Below are 13,939 nucleotides of genomic sequence, written 5' to 3'. Positions count from 1 at the left end.
TTTTAAAAAGTGGTTAGGGTGACATTGTGGCTGACTCTGCATGTGATTGCAAGGCATGGATAAAAAAAGACCCCTCTAACTCCTGACTTCTGGTCTTGGTTAAAGCTCTGTAAACCCACTAAAGAAAGTGAGGATTCACAGGTGTCAAATGAGGGCAGAGTTTACATTGTCATTGACAGTATCTAACAGTGTTGATGATGGCACAATGGCTAGCATAGAATCCAAATTATGCTCTCTCAACTGTGCTAGTTGAGCAGAGCTAAAGTCAAGTAACAAAAGGCTAAGGAACTACGACCCTGAATACATCCAGGGATTAAGAGCTTGTCCACACAGAAGTTGCATCGGTTTAATTTACATTGGTCTAGGTTTGGTCTACATACAAAGTTCCACAAGTTTTTGGTTTAATAAAAGATGTGATTTTAAACTGATTTAGCTAAAGTGGTGCAACCTTGTATGTGAACATTTTTAAATCAATTTACATCTGGCTTATATTGGTTTATCTTGTGTTGGTAAATGTATGGGTGGATATAGGCAGTGATCATATACAGGGGTCTGCACTGGTTTAACTAAATTAGCTTTTTGAACAGCTCAGAGTTGAACTTCTCTATGTAGAAAAGCCTTTAAAAGCTGAGTTAGTGTGTAGACCAAGATTTTGATGGTCATATTTTTAAACAGTACTTTTTCTAACCATAGCCACTGAAGTGAAGGATAGTGGTGACATAATGCAAATGGAAATCCAGCATTTAATCCTCAAGCAAATCAAAAAATCTTGCATGAGATTTCTGAAAAATGCACCTTTATTAATTTGGCATACATAGCCTTTGTTGTTGCCACAGCTTTCATCAACCCATTTCCCTGCCTCCTTAACAGGACTATTTCTCATAAAGACGCAGTCAGCCTAGGGGAAAAAAGGATACACAAATCAGTTAATAAATAAATCAGAAGCAAGTGAGAAAACCTCCTCCCCCTTTTATATCTGTAGACATGAATATAATTAAATTTCATTCCTGCGTCATTTTAAGATTCAGTAACGGTGGCATTATGCTGGTGACTTCTATGTGCTTTTGTTCCCTGTGTACTGCCCTTATTTCTTAACTTGCCTGTGATTTTTCCCTAATCAATCTTGTGAAACAATTGTGGGGGGCTGAGAGAAGGGGGAAGTACAGAAATTCTATTCTCTTCCCATCCCCATGTTGTATAATATGGAGGGCATCCCATGGGAAAGTTCAGAGGGAGGTCTTGGGTGAAGTTGGTCATGAAAGGAAAAAGTGGCTTGATCCCTCTACACGGATACTGCTGTCTGTTCCAAAGAAATCCTGGACAGGCAAGGAGCAATGCACTTCTCTGAATTTTTTTCTCCCTCTTTCAAATTCATAGTTGCAGCTGTGCAAAATATTGACTGCAAAACTAGAAACACTTAAGTAAGGGTTGCCAGGCATCTGGTTTTCGACCAGAATGCCAGTCGAAAAGGGACCCTGGTGGCTCCGGTCAGCACTGCTGACCGGGCTGCTAAATGTCCAGTTGGCGGTGCTGCAGGGCTAAGGCCAGGCTGCCTGCCTACCCTGGCTCCGCACAGCTCCCAGAAGTGGCCGGCATGTCCGGTTCCTACGCGCAGGGGCGGCCACAGGGGCTCCATGCACTGCCCCCACCCTGAGTGCCAGCTCCACAGCTCCCAATGGTCAGGAACCATGGCTTATGGGAGCTGCGGGGGCAGCACCTGTGGGCATAGGCAGCATGCAGAGCCCCTTGGCCCCTCTGCCTAGGAGCCGGAAGGATATGCTGCTGCTTCCCAGGAGCCACCTGAGATAAGCACTGCCCGGAGCCCGCACCCTGAACCCCCTGCCTCAGCCCTGAGCCTCTTACCACACCCTAAGTCACTCCCAGACCCTGCATCCTGCACCCCCTCCCATCCCCAACCCCCTGCCCCAGCCCAGAGCCCTGTCCTGCACCCCTCATTTACTGGAGCCCACAACCCTAGTCGGAGCCCACGCCCCCTTCCGTACCCCAACCCCCTGCCCCAGCCTGGTGAAAGTGAATGAAGGTGGGGGAGAGTGAGTGACAAGGGGGGGGATGGAGTGAGTGGGGGGCAGAGCCTTGGGGCGGGACGGGGTGTTCAGTTTTGTGCAATTCGAAAGTTGGCAACCCTAACTTAGGCCCTAATTTTCAAGAATGTCCACTGATGAGAGTGAGATGCCTGACTTGAGATGGCATTTCCATTTCCCTGACTTCCAAATCCACAGAGCTTCTGTGAGCCTATGTTTTACATCTGCAAACATTTTTAAAAAGTTGAGCATGGCATTTTCTGCACTCTGTAGCTGTGTCAGAGAAATGTTCACATTTCGATGCTTACCCCCGGCAGACGGAATCTTCTGAGACTCTCCCACCATGTGGTTTCGCATATGAACTTCTCAATTTCTCAATGAAACCTTACAGACCTTGCCACTCTTAGGATGGGACTTTATAAAAACACTACACTTTTCAGAAAAGAAAAAATATTTTTTCCTCCATAGTGACATATTTTAAAAATGCCTTGTCTGATAAACTTCAGAGTTTCTCCAACACTTCTCCATCTGTTCAGGATAACACATGAGAAATTTCGATCTCAAGGTGCTATTTTCAGGAAGTTGGAGAGGGGCAAGGGTATCAAAATCAAGGTTATTTTGAAATTGCATTACAACTTCAAAGCCTGATCCTGCCGCTACTGCAGTCCGTGGCAGGATCAACTCCTTACCAAGGAGTTACTTATTGTAACTCCACCACACAGTACAAAATAATCTTGCATTAGCAGAGAGATGAACTTGATGGATGGAATATGTCTTTTTTTAGAATGCTGAGAAAATATAGGAAGCGATTTTTTCTGAAAAGTCTAATGGTTATTTACAGAAGCTAGGGTAACACATGCCTCTCCCCTACAGCAGCAGCATCTCAACCCATCTGGAGGAGAGAGAGAAGATGTTGTTGTGTAAGTAGCCCTGCAACCTGTACTCCAGTAGGAGCCCAAAAGGGAGAATGCCAGCTAGGGAAGACCACTGTCAGAATGATAAAAGCGATGCACTAATTCAGTTTTTATCCCCACAGCAAACACCACAAGGCAGGGGTGCCATGGAAACGTGCACAAGTTAAAACTGCTCTTCTTTCCTGAAACTTGGTTCAACCAGGGGTGACTCCTCCTTGCGACATAGCAGTCCAGGCCCTTTATTAAGATAGCTCAGCAGCTTAATCCTGCTGGAAATCTTTCACAACACACCCTATTTGTGCAGCTCTTACTGGGTGTCCTGTAATATATTGCTCATACTTCACTAGCTGCTCAGTTATTTGAATTCCTACTGTACAGCTGTAATAATGTTTTTTTTAAGCTGAGCCAATAATCAGTGTAAAAACGTATGACAAGCACCATAAACAAAGAGCAAGGCTTCTGCTAAATATAATTGATCAAATATTTAAACACATTTTGCACTTGTGAAAGCCCTGAATCCTGCAGTATCACAGCTCTAGCCTCAGCAAATGTCTTCACTAAGTCAGAAATAAACTGAGCAGTAACTATGGTACAGTTATCTAACAACAATTTGTAATTGATGTTCACCTGGCTATCATATGAATATAATGCCACTTGTCCAGATGGGTAACCTTTGCCCCAATTTGTAAAGTAGACTCCACTTCCATCTGTCCAAAGGTACTTGAGTTCATGGTTTATATCATTTAATCCAATCCAAATATCAACCACAGAATCCTTTAAATGGAAGGTGAGAAAGGCTGAAAGAAAGAAGAAAAACATTTTACATGAAGAGTAGTAGAACACAGCTTTTTGTCATCAGAGAAGTTGCTGATGTGGCCAGAACTGGGCCAGGCATGGTCCAAAAAATTCTTGTAGTATTGAATCTTATAAACCTTCTAATCAGATAGTGTGCAAACTTAGATGAATGTCTTGTGGAGAAAGTGAAAGAAATGGATATTATTTCAACATTAACTTAAAAGAAACAGAAAAACAACTAAAAAGAACAAGATGGGAAGATTTTTATTTTGGACAAAATTGGAAAGGCACTTTGGGAGGGTAAGTCGTTAGTTTGGTGAGCAAGGAATCAGACATACAATTTTTGTATTTGTTCAAGATATCACAGATATATGTCTGACTCTCCAAGTACAGTAATAGTCTCAACAGCAGATTAGTAAAGCTGCCCCTCTGAGGTTCCTAGGTCTTATTCCATCAAGTGCTTTATAGCCTATGATTAGGACTTTGAACTCTGCTTTGAGGCAAATGGGAAGCCAGCAGAGTTTATGAAGAACAGGTGTGATATATGTGCATCAATCTTTGTTCCTAAGGTTTATTTGGGGATGCTGGGGCTGGCATTGAAGCTGGAAATCACATCTCTGGAAATAATAAAAAAAAATTGCTTTAGGGTCAACAAGAATCTTGTGTTTGAAACGTACACTGCCTGACTGCCCTCGCTCCCCTGCCCCTTGTTTTCTTGGGGAACCACTGGGACCCACCCACATTACAAGTTCATTCATGTTTTTATACCAGTTCTTGATACTTCCACCTAAGCTGATTACAATATAGATGAGTTAAATGTAAATGCTCTTTTGTGGAAAACACAGCTATGTGCCAACCATGCTCGTGCATCTGCACCTGCCACGTTGCCTACCCACATTTGTATTTCTGCGTTCTGGAAAAATCTAGGCAGGTATCCCAAACTGCCTCAGCAAGTTGTAGAATGCAGAGGGGATATGCACAAACAGCATCATGAGCAGCAAGGTATTTTGGGTTGTGCTACTGCACAGAGAGCTGGAAAGGAAGAGGATCAACCAAACTGGTTACACAGATAAATGGCCTGTCATCCACTCAACAAAGTAATAGTGTTCTGGTTACTGGAGGACACACATGGGCCAACATCCTCCCCTGGCAAGGCTGAAACATGGCTGGCTGCCAAAGTTACAAACACAGCATCAATCATATTTTGTGCAGACAAACCAAATTTAGGGCCAACCATCTCACTAACTTGTCACAGACTTAAAGTTGTAGCCTACACAAGCCTCAGCTCTGTTCTTTTGTCTGGTCAGTAACAGGTGATTATCACAAAGCTAACCTTAACCAGCTTCTAGAGTTTCAGCCAGGAGCTTACTATTCTCATTGAATTAATAGCCATTTTTGTTTCTCTTTCTCTGTTCTCCCAGCTGGTTATCCTCCAAAATTTTCTTAATACGAACATCACCTGTGCCTTATCCTGCCAGGAATAAAACCTGTAGATTTGTGTGACAAACGTTAGTGCTGTTGTCCTGCTGGGAAGCGCAATGGGAAATCAACCCTTCCTTGCACACTTCTGTTGCCAGTAATAATATTGGTTTGTCCCACCAGTTCTATTATTTGTATGTTTCTTACCTAGAATTCAACCCTTGTGCATAAGCAACCTTTCAGGAATCCGTACAATGTGGTCACAACAGGAACATTTCCTTTGGAGGGAATTCAACCACATTTTGATCAAACAGTCATATTTGATCCCTAATTTTTTCCGCACTGGGAGTCTGATTTCTCCATCATGGAAAATCATATATTAGCATGAAGGTAATGGAATTACTCTGATTTTACAGTAATGTAACTGTGAATATGTCAGAATATAACCCCATTTACTTCTCTCACTATGGCTCTGTTTGTCTATTTGTGCTCTTTTAACTTCATATCTATTGCGTTGGTGGAGCAGCTGTTTTTCATAGTCATTTTTCCTATTTTTGTTGTTGTTCTTTATTATTTTTACTATTGTAGTGCTTCGGACCAGGGCCATCATGGACCAGGACCCTTCCATGCTAGGCACCGTACAGACAAAGAACAAAAAGACAATCCCTCTCCCAAAAAGTTTTAAAAATCTAAGTAGAAGACAAGAGGCAACCGATGGTACAGGAAGAGGGGGGGAGTTGTTATTTGGGGGGGCTACTTAGGAGGGGATCAGCTAAATAGAAAGGAAAGGGAAGGGAAGAGGGTGAGGGGGACAGGGCAAGTATGGAGTGAAGTGTGAGGAGGGAGAGGGATGGTTGGAGCAATTAGCCAATCAGCACAGGGCAGAGAAAGTCACAGAACATTCTGCAGTTTTGACTGGAATGTCCAGATGTCCCTGCTTTAGCTGCTTCTGATTTCTGGCTGGCTGCTCTCTGCAATTTTGCCTCAGGGCCACATGGCAGGGGAGGGAGGGAGGCACCGCCTGAATTCTAGTGCCTCTGGCATGGGCATTTCTCACATTTTCTTATGAGTTTTTAATCCATTTACAACTGTTTCCCTTTCTATGACTGTCACATTTTCCTGCTTCACTTTCTTTTTGTCTTCTGCATGTGCTGTCCCACCCTGTAGCTCCCCCAAAAGAAGTGCATAATAACTTATTTCCAGTGAGGCAACACTAGGAGTTGAAGCAGTTTGAAATGGATATGTCCACACAAGCCCTGATCTCATCATCAGCAGGAGAGTTCATATCAGTTTTAGGTCACTTCAGCTGTAAAGATGCTTTGCTTTTAGAAGCTTCATATTGTCCCAATGTTACTTTTCTGGCACAACGGATTGGGAAGCTGGCAACAGTCATTATGAAGCAAAAGAGTTAGGGGGTGGGGGGTTGGAGGAAAATTCTCAACAGATTAAATTTACAGGTGACAATCTTTAAAAGTTGACAGATAAATAACAATAATTGAGTATAACAAATCTCAAACACAGTAATCAAATCAGTCTCCCAATCAGATAAAATGGTACCTTGGTCCTATCAGCTTCTTGTTACCACTAAAAAGTATATAGCGGCACTCGTATCTACAGTATATGCTTTCAAATATACATTTGTCTCATGTAACTAAATTTTTTCTTAATTCTATATGTAATCAGTGACAGACAAATAATAGTACAATATATTACTGGTGCTGAAGATTTACACTTTAAACTTGCATTTATAATTCTTTACATTAATTGAATGATATCTGGTACAGTACCTTGCACTTGTTCATTTGGGATGGTAGCTAGATTTCCTTCTAAATTCATACAAGCTGTTCGTGCAGCATGCCACGACAATTGCTCATCTTCATTTGAGCCAAACATTTTGTAACACTGAAATAAGAATAAATCATGTAAATATTTGACTTGCTGCAATACTCCCCGCAGATAGGAAACCACCTTTTTCGAATTAACATGACTGCCATGTTCAAGTAGGAAGATGGAATGTTAAACTGTGTTCTACAAAAAGTTTGTGAGAAAGCCCCATTTAGAATGAGGTTTTCGAGGTGATGCAGTTGATTATAAAGTGAAAAGTAAAACTATAGATGCCAAAAAAGTGGGTTCTTAAAGAAAATATGTTTACCAGATTTGATCTGAAATCAGCTTAACACAACAAGCAGAAGCTGGCTGCTTTTATAGGCCAGCTGCCTATATTTGGTGAACTACAGAATGATTGAAACCAGCTTGTATGTGTCTTTAGCCGTACAAAGCATAGGTTGAATCAAAAAGCAAAGCAGTGATTTTTGTGATAAAATGCAAATAAATACATTTTTAAAGAAATGTCTGGTAGTCTATGAGGCTGAAATTTGCACAAGAGGTGCTGGTAGTACATTGTGGAACAGAAAAATGTATCTGTGTTGACCTGAAACAGTCTGTTTTCAAGTAATAACGTCAACAGATCTGTTACAATGTGTACTTCAGCCTTCTTGGAACTTGGGGACAGAGCTAGACCTGTCAGTCATGGCAGCAGAGGAATAGTCTGTTTCTTGAAGTTCCATCCAACTGATACAACTTCCAGGGTCAGGATAATTCCATTTTGCCTTCATATGTTACTGATTGTGTTAATTATACTTGGAAGAAAAAGCACAGTTTCTCCTATTGTGGAACATGGAGGTAATTTTCCCTAAAGAAGCAAACCTGAAACTTTGTTTGTGAGTTTCCAACTCTGACTCCAGGGTGGACTGGATCTGTGAATCTTATTATTTGCAGGATGGACATTTTCAAGTATACATACATAAGTTTTCCTATTCTTCATCATACTAAGTTCCACAGATCTGTTACAATGGGATTCTCACACCAGTATGCTTCCAGCATGGGAAGCAGGATCATCCTTGAAATATGAACATCCAAAATAAGGTAGTATAAATATCCTCTATCTTCCCCTGGGCACTGAGATATGGAGACGATTTGTGCCAAAAAGTGGAACTGGCTAAAGATTAGATGACCAACTTGTAGAATTTGGTGAATTTAGATACTGATGCCCGCAAGGCTGCCTTAGAGATTTCAATACTGGACATGTGACTTCTCTGCTCTGCACTGTCAGTATTCCTACAGATTCAACTTCGATACTTGACAGAAGGAAGAAATCTGTCTTGAATTCACTTTGGAAATTAATGTTATGGAAGTTGTGAAGACTACTTGTGTGAATTAAAAGTATGATTCTGGGTCTCATCAGAGAAAGCTCCCAACTTCATATATTCATCTAATTAGAGATAGTAATTATCAGGTAAAAAGAAGAACAGGAGTACTTGTGGCACCTTAGAGACTAACAAATTTATTAGAGCATAAGCTTTCGTGGACTACAGCCCACTTCTTCGGATGCATATAGAATGGAACATATAATGAGGAGATATATATACACACATACAGAGAGCATAAACAGGTGGGAGTTGTCTTACCAACTCTGAGAGGCCAATTAATTAAGAGAAAAAAAACTTTTGAAGTGATAATCAAGCTAGCCGAGTACAGACAGTGTGATAAGAAGTGTGAGAGTACTTACAAGGGGAGATAATTGGCCTCGCAGAGTTGGTAAGACAACTCCCACCTGTTTATGCTCTCTGTATGTGTGTATATATATCTCCTCATTATATGTTCCATTCTATATGCATCCGAAGAAGTGGGCTGTAGTCCACGAAAGCTTATGCTCTAATAAATTTGTTAGTCTCTAAGGTGCCACAAGTACTCCTGTTCTTCTTTTTGCGGATACAGACTAACACGGCTGTTACTCTGAAACTAATAATTATCAGGTAGTTTACTTAATGGATAGGAAGTATATTGACACTTGCCACATGGGTTTGAATGCAGTAGTGCTTTTAGGACCAGAATAGAAAATTCTTCCTATCGGGCTTATGAAATCTTTATTAGAGCGATTTGACTTTGCAGTCGTTAGGCAGATACAGCTGTGGCAACACGACTAAAGACTTTGCTTTCACAAGTTCCTGATGCTGGTGGCATTCATTCACGATTCTGAACACTAAGGGCCAGATTCTGATTTCAGATACACCAGTGTAAATCCAAAGAAACACCACTGAGACTGGATTTACACCTCTGCAATTGAGATCAGAATCTGGTCCTGAAATTCCAGTTCTCTCTCTGCTGAATGTCCTAACATTGACACAGAAAACTGGGTTAGAATAACATGTGTAAAGCCGCTCTGGATCAGTGTGGAGAGGTAATATATTGCCACCTTAGCAAAAGAACAAACAAAAACAAACAAAAAATCCAGTGAATTAAAAGTCATACACAATATCTGCATTCACAGTCTCTTGCAGAATGAATTAAGCCCCTGGAGGAATGGGACAGGGATTCTGAAGAGAAGTTATTTGTTGAACAAAATGATCTACTGTTCAGAACAGTTTCTCTAATGCACTCTGAGAGGGCTTCTTCATATGGTCTGCTCAGGGCTGATGCTACAACTCACTTTCAGTTATCTAATAAATTTCCAAAAAAGGCATCCATCAGAAAAAAGTAGAAATTCAATTAAATATACACATTAAGATCTACCAGGATCATTCCTGTGTGAAATGTACGTAAGACTTAAAGCAACTTACACTGCCTATATCCCATGATTTATTTCCTAAAGGATTTAAATATAGTTTTATAAGTTACCAGAATAGCTCAACCAACCAATAACTGAAAAAAATCAGACCCCGTTTTTCATGAAATGGTGCATATTTTGTAAAGAAAGTCGCTTGCATGCAATTTCATCACAAATGAACACGCCAAGCATGCCATAATCCCCTTTGCATGCAAAAATAATGCATGCAGACCTAAGGCCTCTCTTTGTGAAAATCTGGCCCTCTTCCTCCAATATTGTATCATAATAATAAATATAAAAATGCATAATTCCTCTGTCTAAAATACAACATATTGTGGATATGTTACTGTACCTTATTTTGAAACAAAAGCCAAGTTTCCGGACATCCTCCTGGGGGTGAAGGTGTTGTAGGAGAAAGTGTCGCATTAATGGAACTGTTGTGCCTTTCACATATAAAAGGATTTGGATAACCACAGTTTATGTCATTCCATAATCCTGAATATGAGATAAATACATAACTGGGTGAGACTCACATTTGTCAGGAATACCCATCCCATGAGACACCAGGTGGGTGAGCCAATATCTTTTATTGGACCAACTTCTGTGGGTGAGAGAGAGAAGCTTTTGAGCCACACGGGGCTCTTCTTACGGTCTGTAAAAGTACTCTCAGAGTTACAGCTAACTGCAAGATGGTTCTGATTGTTTAACGTAAGTGGCTAGCACATATTCTAAGGGACCATTCAAAGTATGGAAGTTGGTCTGATAAAAGATATTACCTCACCCACCTTGTCTCTCTTATATCCTGAGACTGAAATGGCTACAGCTACACTGCATATATCCCCATGTCTGTTGCATGAAAAATAATTGCAATATAGTTACATTAATTACAGTGCTGTTATTTGAAGGATATTAACAGTAAGAATCAGTGCCTCAAAATTTGTGTAGTATTTTACACCTGTGCCAAATTAGTGTACACTGCCACCATTGCGATCTGGTGGCATTTAACACCCATTTTGCCCATGTGTAAGGGATTATACAAGACTGAGGAAGCTTTTGGGAAAGGAGGAGCCTATGAAGGATGAGCTCCACCTAAGCCAAAACGGAACCAGATGGTTGGCATGCAAAATTAAAAAGTTTGTCTCTTTTTATAGTATGGGCTGGGGGAAAGCCAACAGGTGCCGAGGAGCACATAGTTTGGATAGACACAGACATTGGGAGGATTTATTAAAGGGAATACACTTTATCTCAATAAAGAGGCTAGGACAGAAGTTGATAAAATACTTAGGAACTGAAAAGAAACAGTGAGATGAAAGAGAGTCCCATTCAATTACATCATATGAAGTCAGACAACTAAATACTGACAAATATTATAAGTGCTTGTATGCAAATGTTAGAAGTCTAAACAATAAGATGAGTGAACTTGAGTGCCTGATATTAAATAAGGACATTGATATAATATGCATCACAGAAACTTGGTGGAATGAGGATAATTAAGAGGACATGGTAATAGCAGGGTACAAAATATATAGCAATGACGACGGAGAAGGTCACTGTGGGGGACATTGGCAGTATATGTGAAAGAAAGCATAAGGTCAAATATAGTGAAAATCTTAAATGAATCAAACTGTACTATAGAATCTCTATTGATAGAAATTCCATGCTTAAATGGTAACTGTATAGCAGTAGGAATATACTGCTGACCAATATGGTGATGGTGATTGTGAAATGCTCAGGAAGATTAAAGAGGCAATAAAAACCCGGAAAACCCAATAATAATGGGGGATTTCAACTATCCCCATACTGACTGGGTTTATGTCACCTCAGGAAGGGATGCAGAGGTAAAATTTCTACACACCTTTAATGATTGCTTCTTGGAGCAACTAATCCTGGAACCCACAAGAGAAAAGGCAATTCTTGATTTAGTCCTAAGTGGAGCACAGGGTCTTGTTTAAGAGGTGAATATAGCTGGACCACTTGGTAATAGCGACCATAATGTAATTAAATTTAACAGAAATTAGGGGAGAAAATACCAAAGAAACCCACCATAGATGCATTTAACTTGAAAAAGGCAAACTATACAAAAATGAGGACACTTGCTAAATGGAAATTAATAGAAACAGTCAAGGATGAAATGCCTGCAAGTTGCATGGAAACTATTTAAAAACACAGAGGGGCTAATTAAATGTACATCCCAAATAAAATAAAAAAATAAAACAGTAAGAGAACAACAACAAAAATCCCACCACAGCTAAACAGCAGAGTAAGAGAGGTAGTGAGAGGCAAAAAGGCTCCTTTAAAAATTGGAAGTCAAATCCTACAAAGGAAAATAGAAAGGAGCATAAACTCTGTCAAGTCAAATGTAAATGTATAATTAGGCAGGTCAAAAAAAATCTGAAGAGCAACTAGCAAAAGACACAATAACTAACAGCAATTTGTTTTTAAATTGATCAGACGCAGGAAGCCTGCCAATAGTGGGAACAATAGATGATTGAGGCACTCAAGGAACACTTAAGTCAAGGCCATTACAGAGAATTCTTTACATTGGTCTTCAGGATGTGAGGCAGATTCCCAAACATTCTTTTTAGGTGGCAAATCAGAGGAACTGTCCCAGATTGAGGTGTCAATTGAGGAAATATTGGAACGCATTGATAAATAAGAAGTCACCAGGATCAGATGGTTATATACCTATCAGAACTCTTGAATGAGTACCAGGCAAATTGGTTGAAATTGTAGTAAAGAACTATCAGACACACAGATGAACAAGATGTGTTGGAAAAGAGTGAACATGGCTTTTGTAAAGGGAAATCATGCCTCACCAATATATTAGAATTCTCTTAAGGTGTCAGTAAGCATGTGGACCAGGGTGATCCACTTCATATAAAGAAGAACAGGAGTACTTGTGGCACCTTAGAGACTAACAAATTTATTAAAGCATAAGCTTTCGTGGACTACAAGTGGGCTGTAGTCCACGAAAGCTTATGCTCTAATAAATTTGTTAGTCTCTAAGGTGCCACAAGTACTCCTGTTCTTCTTTTTGCGGATACAGACTAACACGGCTGCTACTCTGAAACCACTTCATATAGCATAACTGGACTTTCAGAAAGCCTTTGACAAGTCCCACACCTAAGACTCCTAAGCAAAGTAAGCGGTCTTTCGATAAGAGGGAAGGTTCTCTATGGATCAATAACTGGTGAAAAGTTAGGAAACAAAAGGTAGGAATAAATGGTCAGTTTTCACAATGGGAACAGGTAAATAGTGGACTCCCCCAATAATCCCAACTACACATACAAGATGTTGGGGTCTAAATTAGCTGTTACTACTCAAGAAAGACATCTTGGAGTCATTGTTCTCTGAAAACATCCACTCAGTGTGCAGCAGCAGTCAAAAAATTGAACAGAATGTTGGGACTCATTAAGAAAGGGATAGATAATAAGACAGAAAATATAATATTTGACTCTATATAAATCGATGCTATGCCCACATCTTGAATACTGCGTGCAGATGTGTTGCCCCATCTCAAAAAAGATATATTGAAATTGGAAAAGGTTCAGAAAAGGGCAACAACAATTATTAGGAAAACATCTACTCAATGTGCAGTGGCAGTCAAAATAGCTAACAATGTTAGGAAGCATTAGGAAAGGGATGGATAGCTAGACAGACGATAAAACAGAAAATACCATAATGCCACCATATAAATCCAGGAATATGCCCATGTGTGCAATTCTGGTCACCCCATCTCAAAAAGATATATTAGAATTAGAAAAGGTACAGAGAAGAGCTACAAAAATGTTTAGGGATATGAAACAGTTTCTATATGAGGAGAGATTAAAAAGACTGGGACTGTTCATCTTAGAAAAGAGATGATGAAGGAGGGATATGATAGAGGTCTATAAAATCATGAATGGTGTGGACACAATGAATATGGAAGCGTTATTTACCCCTTTACATAACACATGAACCAGGGGTCAACCACTGAGAACAACAGGCAGCAGGTTTAAAAAAACACAAGGCACAATCAACCAAAGGATGTTATAAAAGCCAAAACTATATAACTGGGTTCAAAAAGAATTATGTTAAGTTCATGGAGGATAGGTCCATCAATCGCTTTTAGCCAAGATGGTGAGAGATGCAGTCTCATGCTCCGGGTGTCCCTAAACCGCCAA

At 40.2% G+C, this 13,939-nt stretch overlaps 1 protein-coding gene across 1 annotated transcript in view; it reads right to left on the bottom strand.

Annotated features, from left to right (window-relative positions):
* The window catches only part of LOC128832914 (macrophage mannose receptor 1-like), a 90,780-nt gene that overhangs the window by 23,170 nt on the left and 53,671 nt on the right, over positions 1 to 13,939 (bottom strand). Inside the window, exons 20-23 of the mRNA XM_054020619.1 lie at positions 10,129 to 10,271; positions 6,958 to 7,072; positions 3,584 to 3,753; positions 796 to 898 (exon numbers count right to left, since the gene is read on the bottom strand). Coding sequence (XP_053876594.1) covers positions 796 to 898; positions 3,584 to 3,753; positions 6,958 to 7,072; positions 10,129 to 10,271 — 531 coding nt within the window. The remainder of the gene's footprint in view (positions 1 to 795; positions 899 to 3,583; positions 3,754 to 6,957; positions 7,073 to 10,128; positions 10,272 to 13,939) is intronic.

The sequence above is a fragment of the Malaclemys terrapin genome, chromosome 2, assembly GCF_027887155.1.
Source record: "Malaclemys terrapin pileata isolate rMalTer1 chromosome 2, rMalTer1.hap1, whole genome shotgun sequence".
Taxonomy (NCBI): domain Eukaryota; kingdom Metazoa; phylum Chordata; order Testudines; family Emydidae; genus Malaclemys; species Malaclemys terrapin.
Note: the sequence above shows the minus strand (reverse complement) of the source record. Positions and strands in the feature narration are given on the sequence as shown.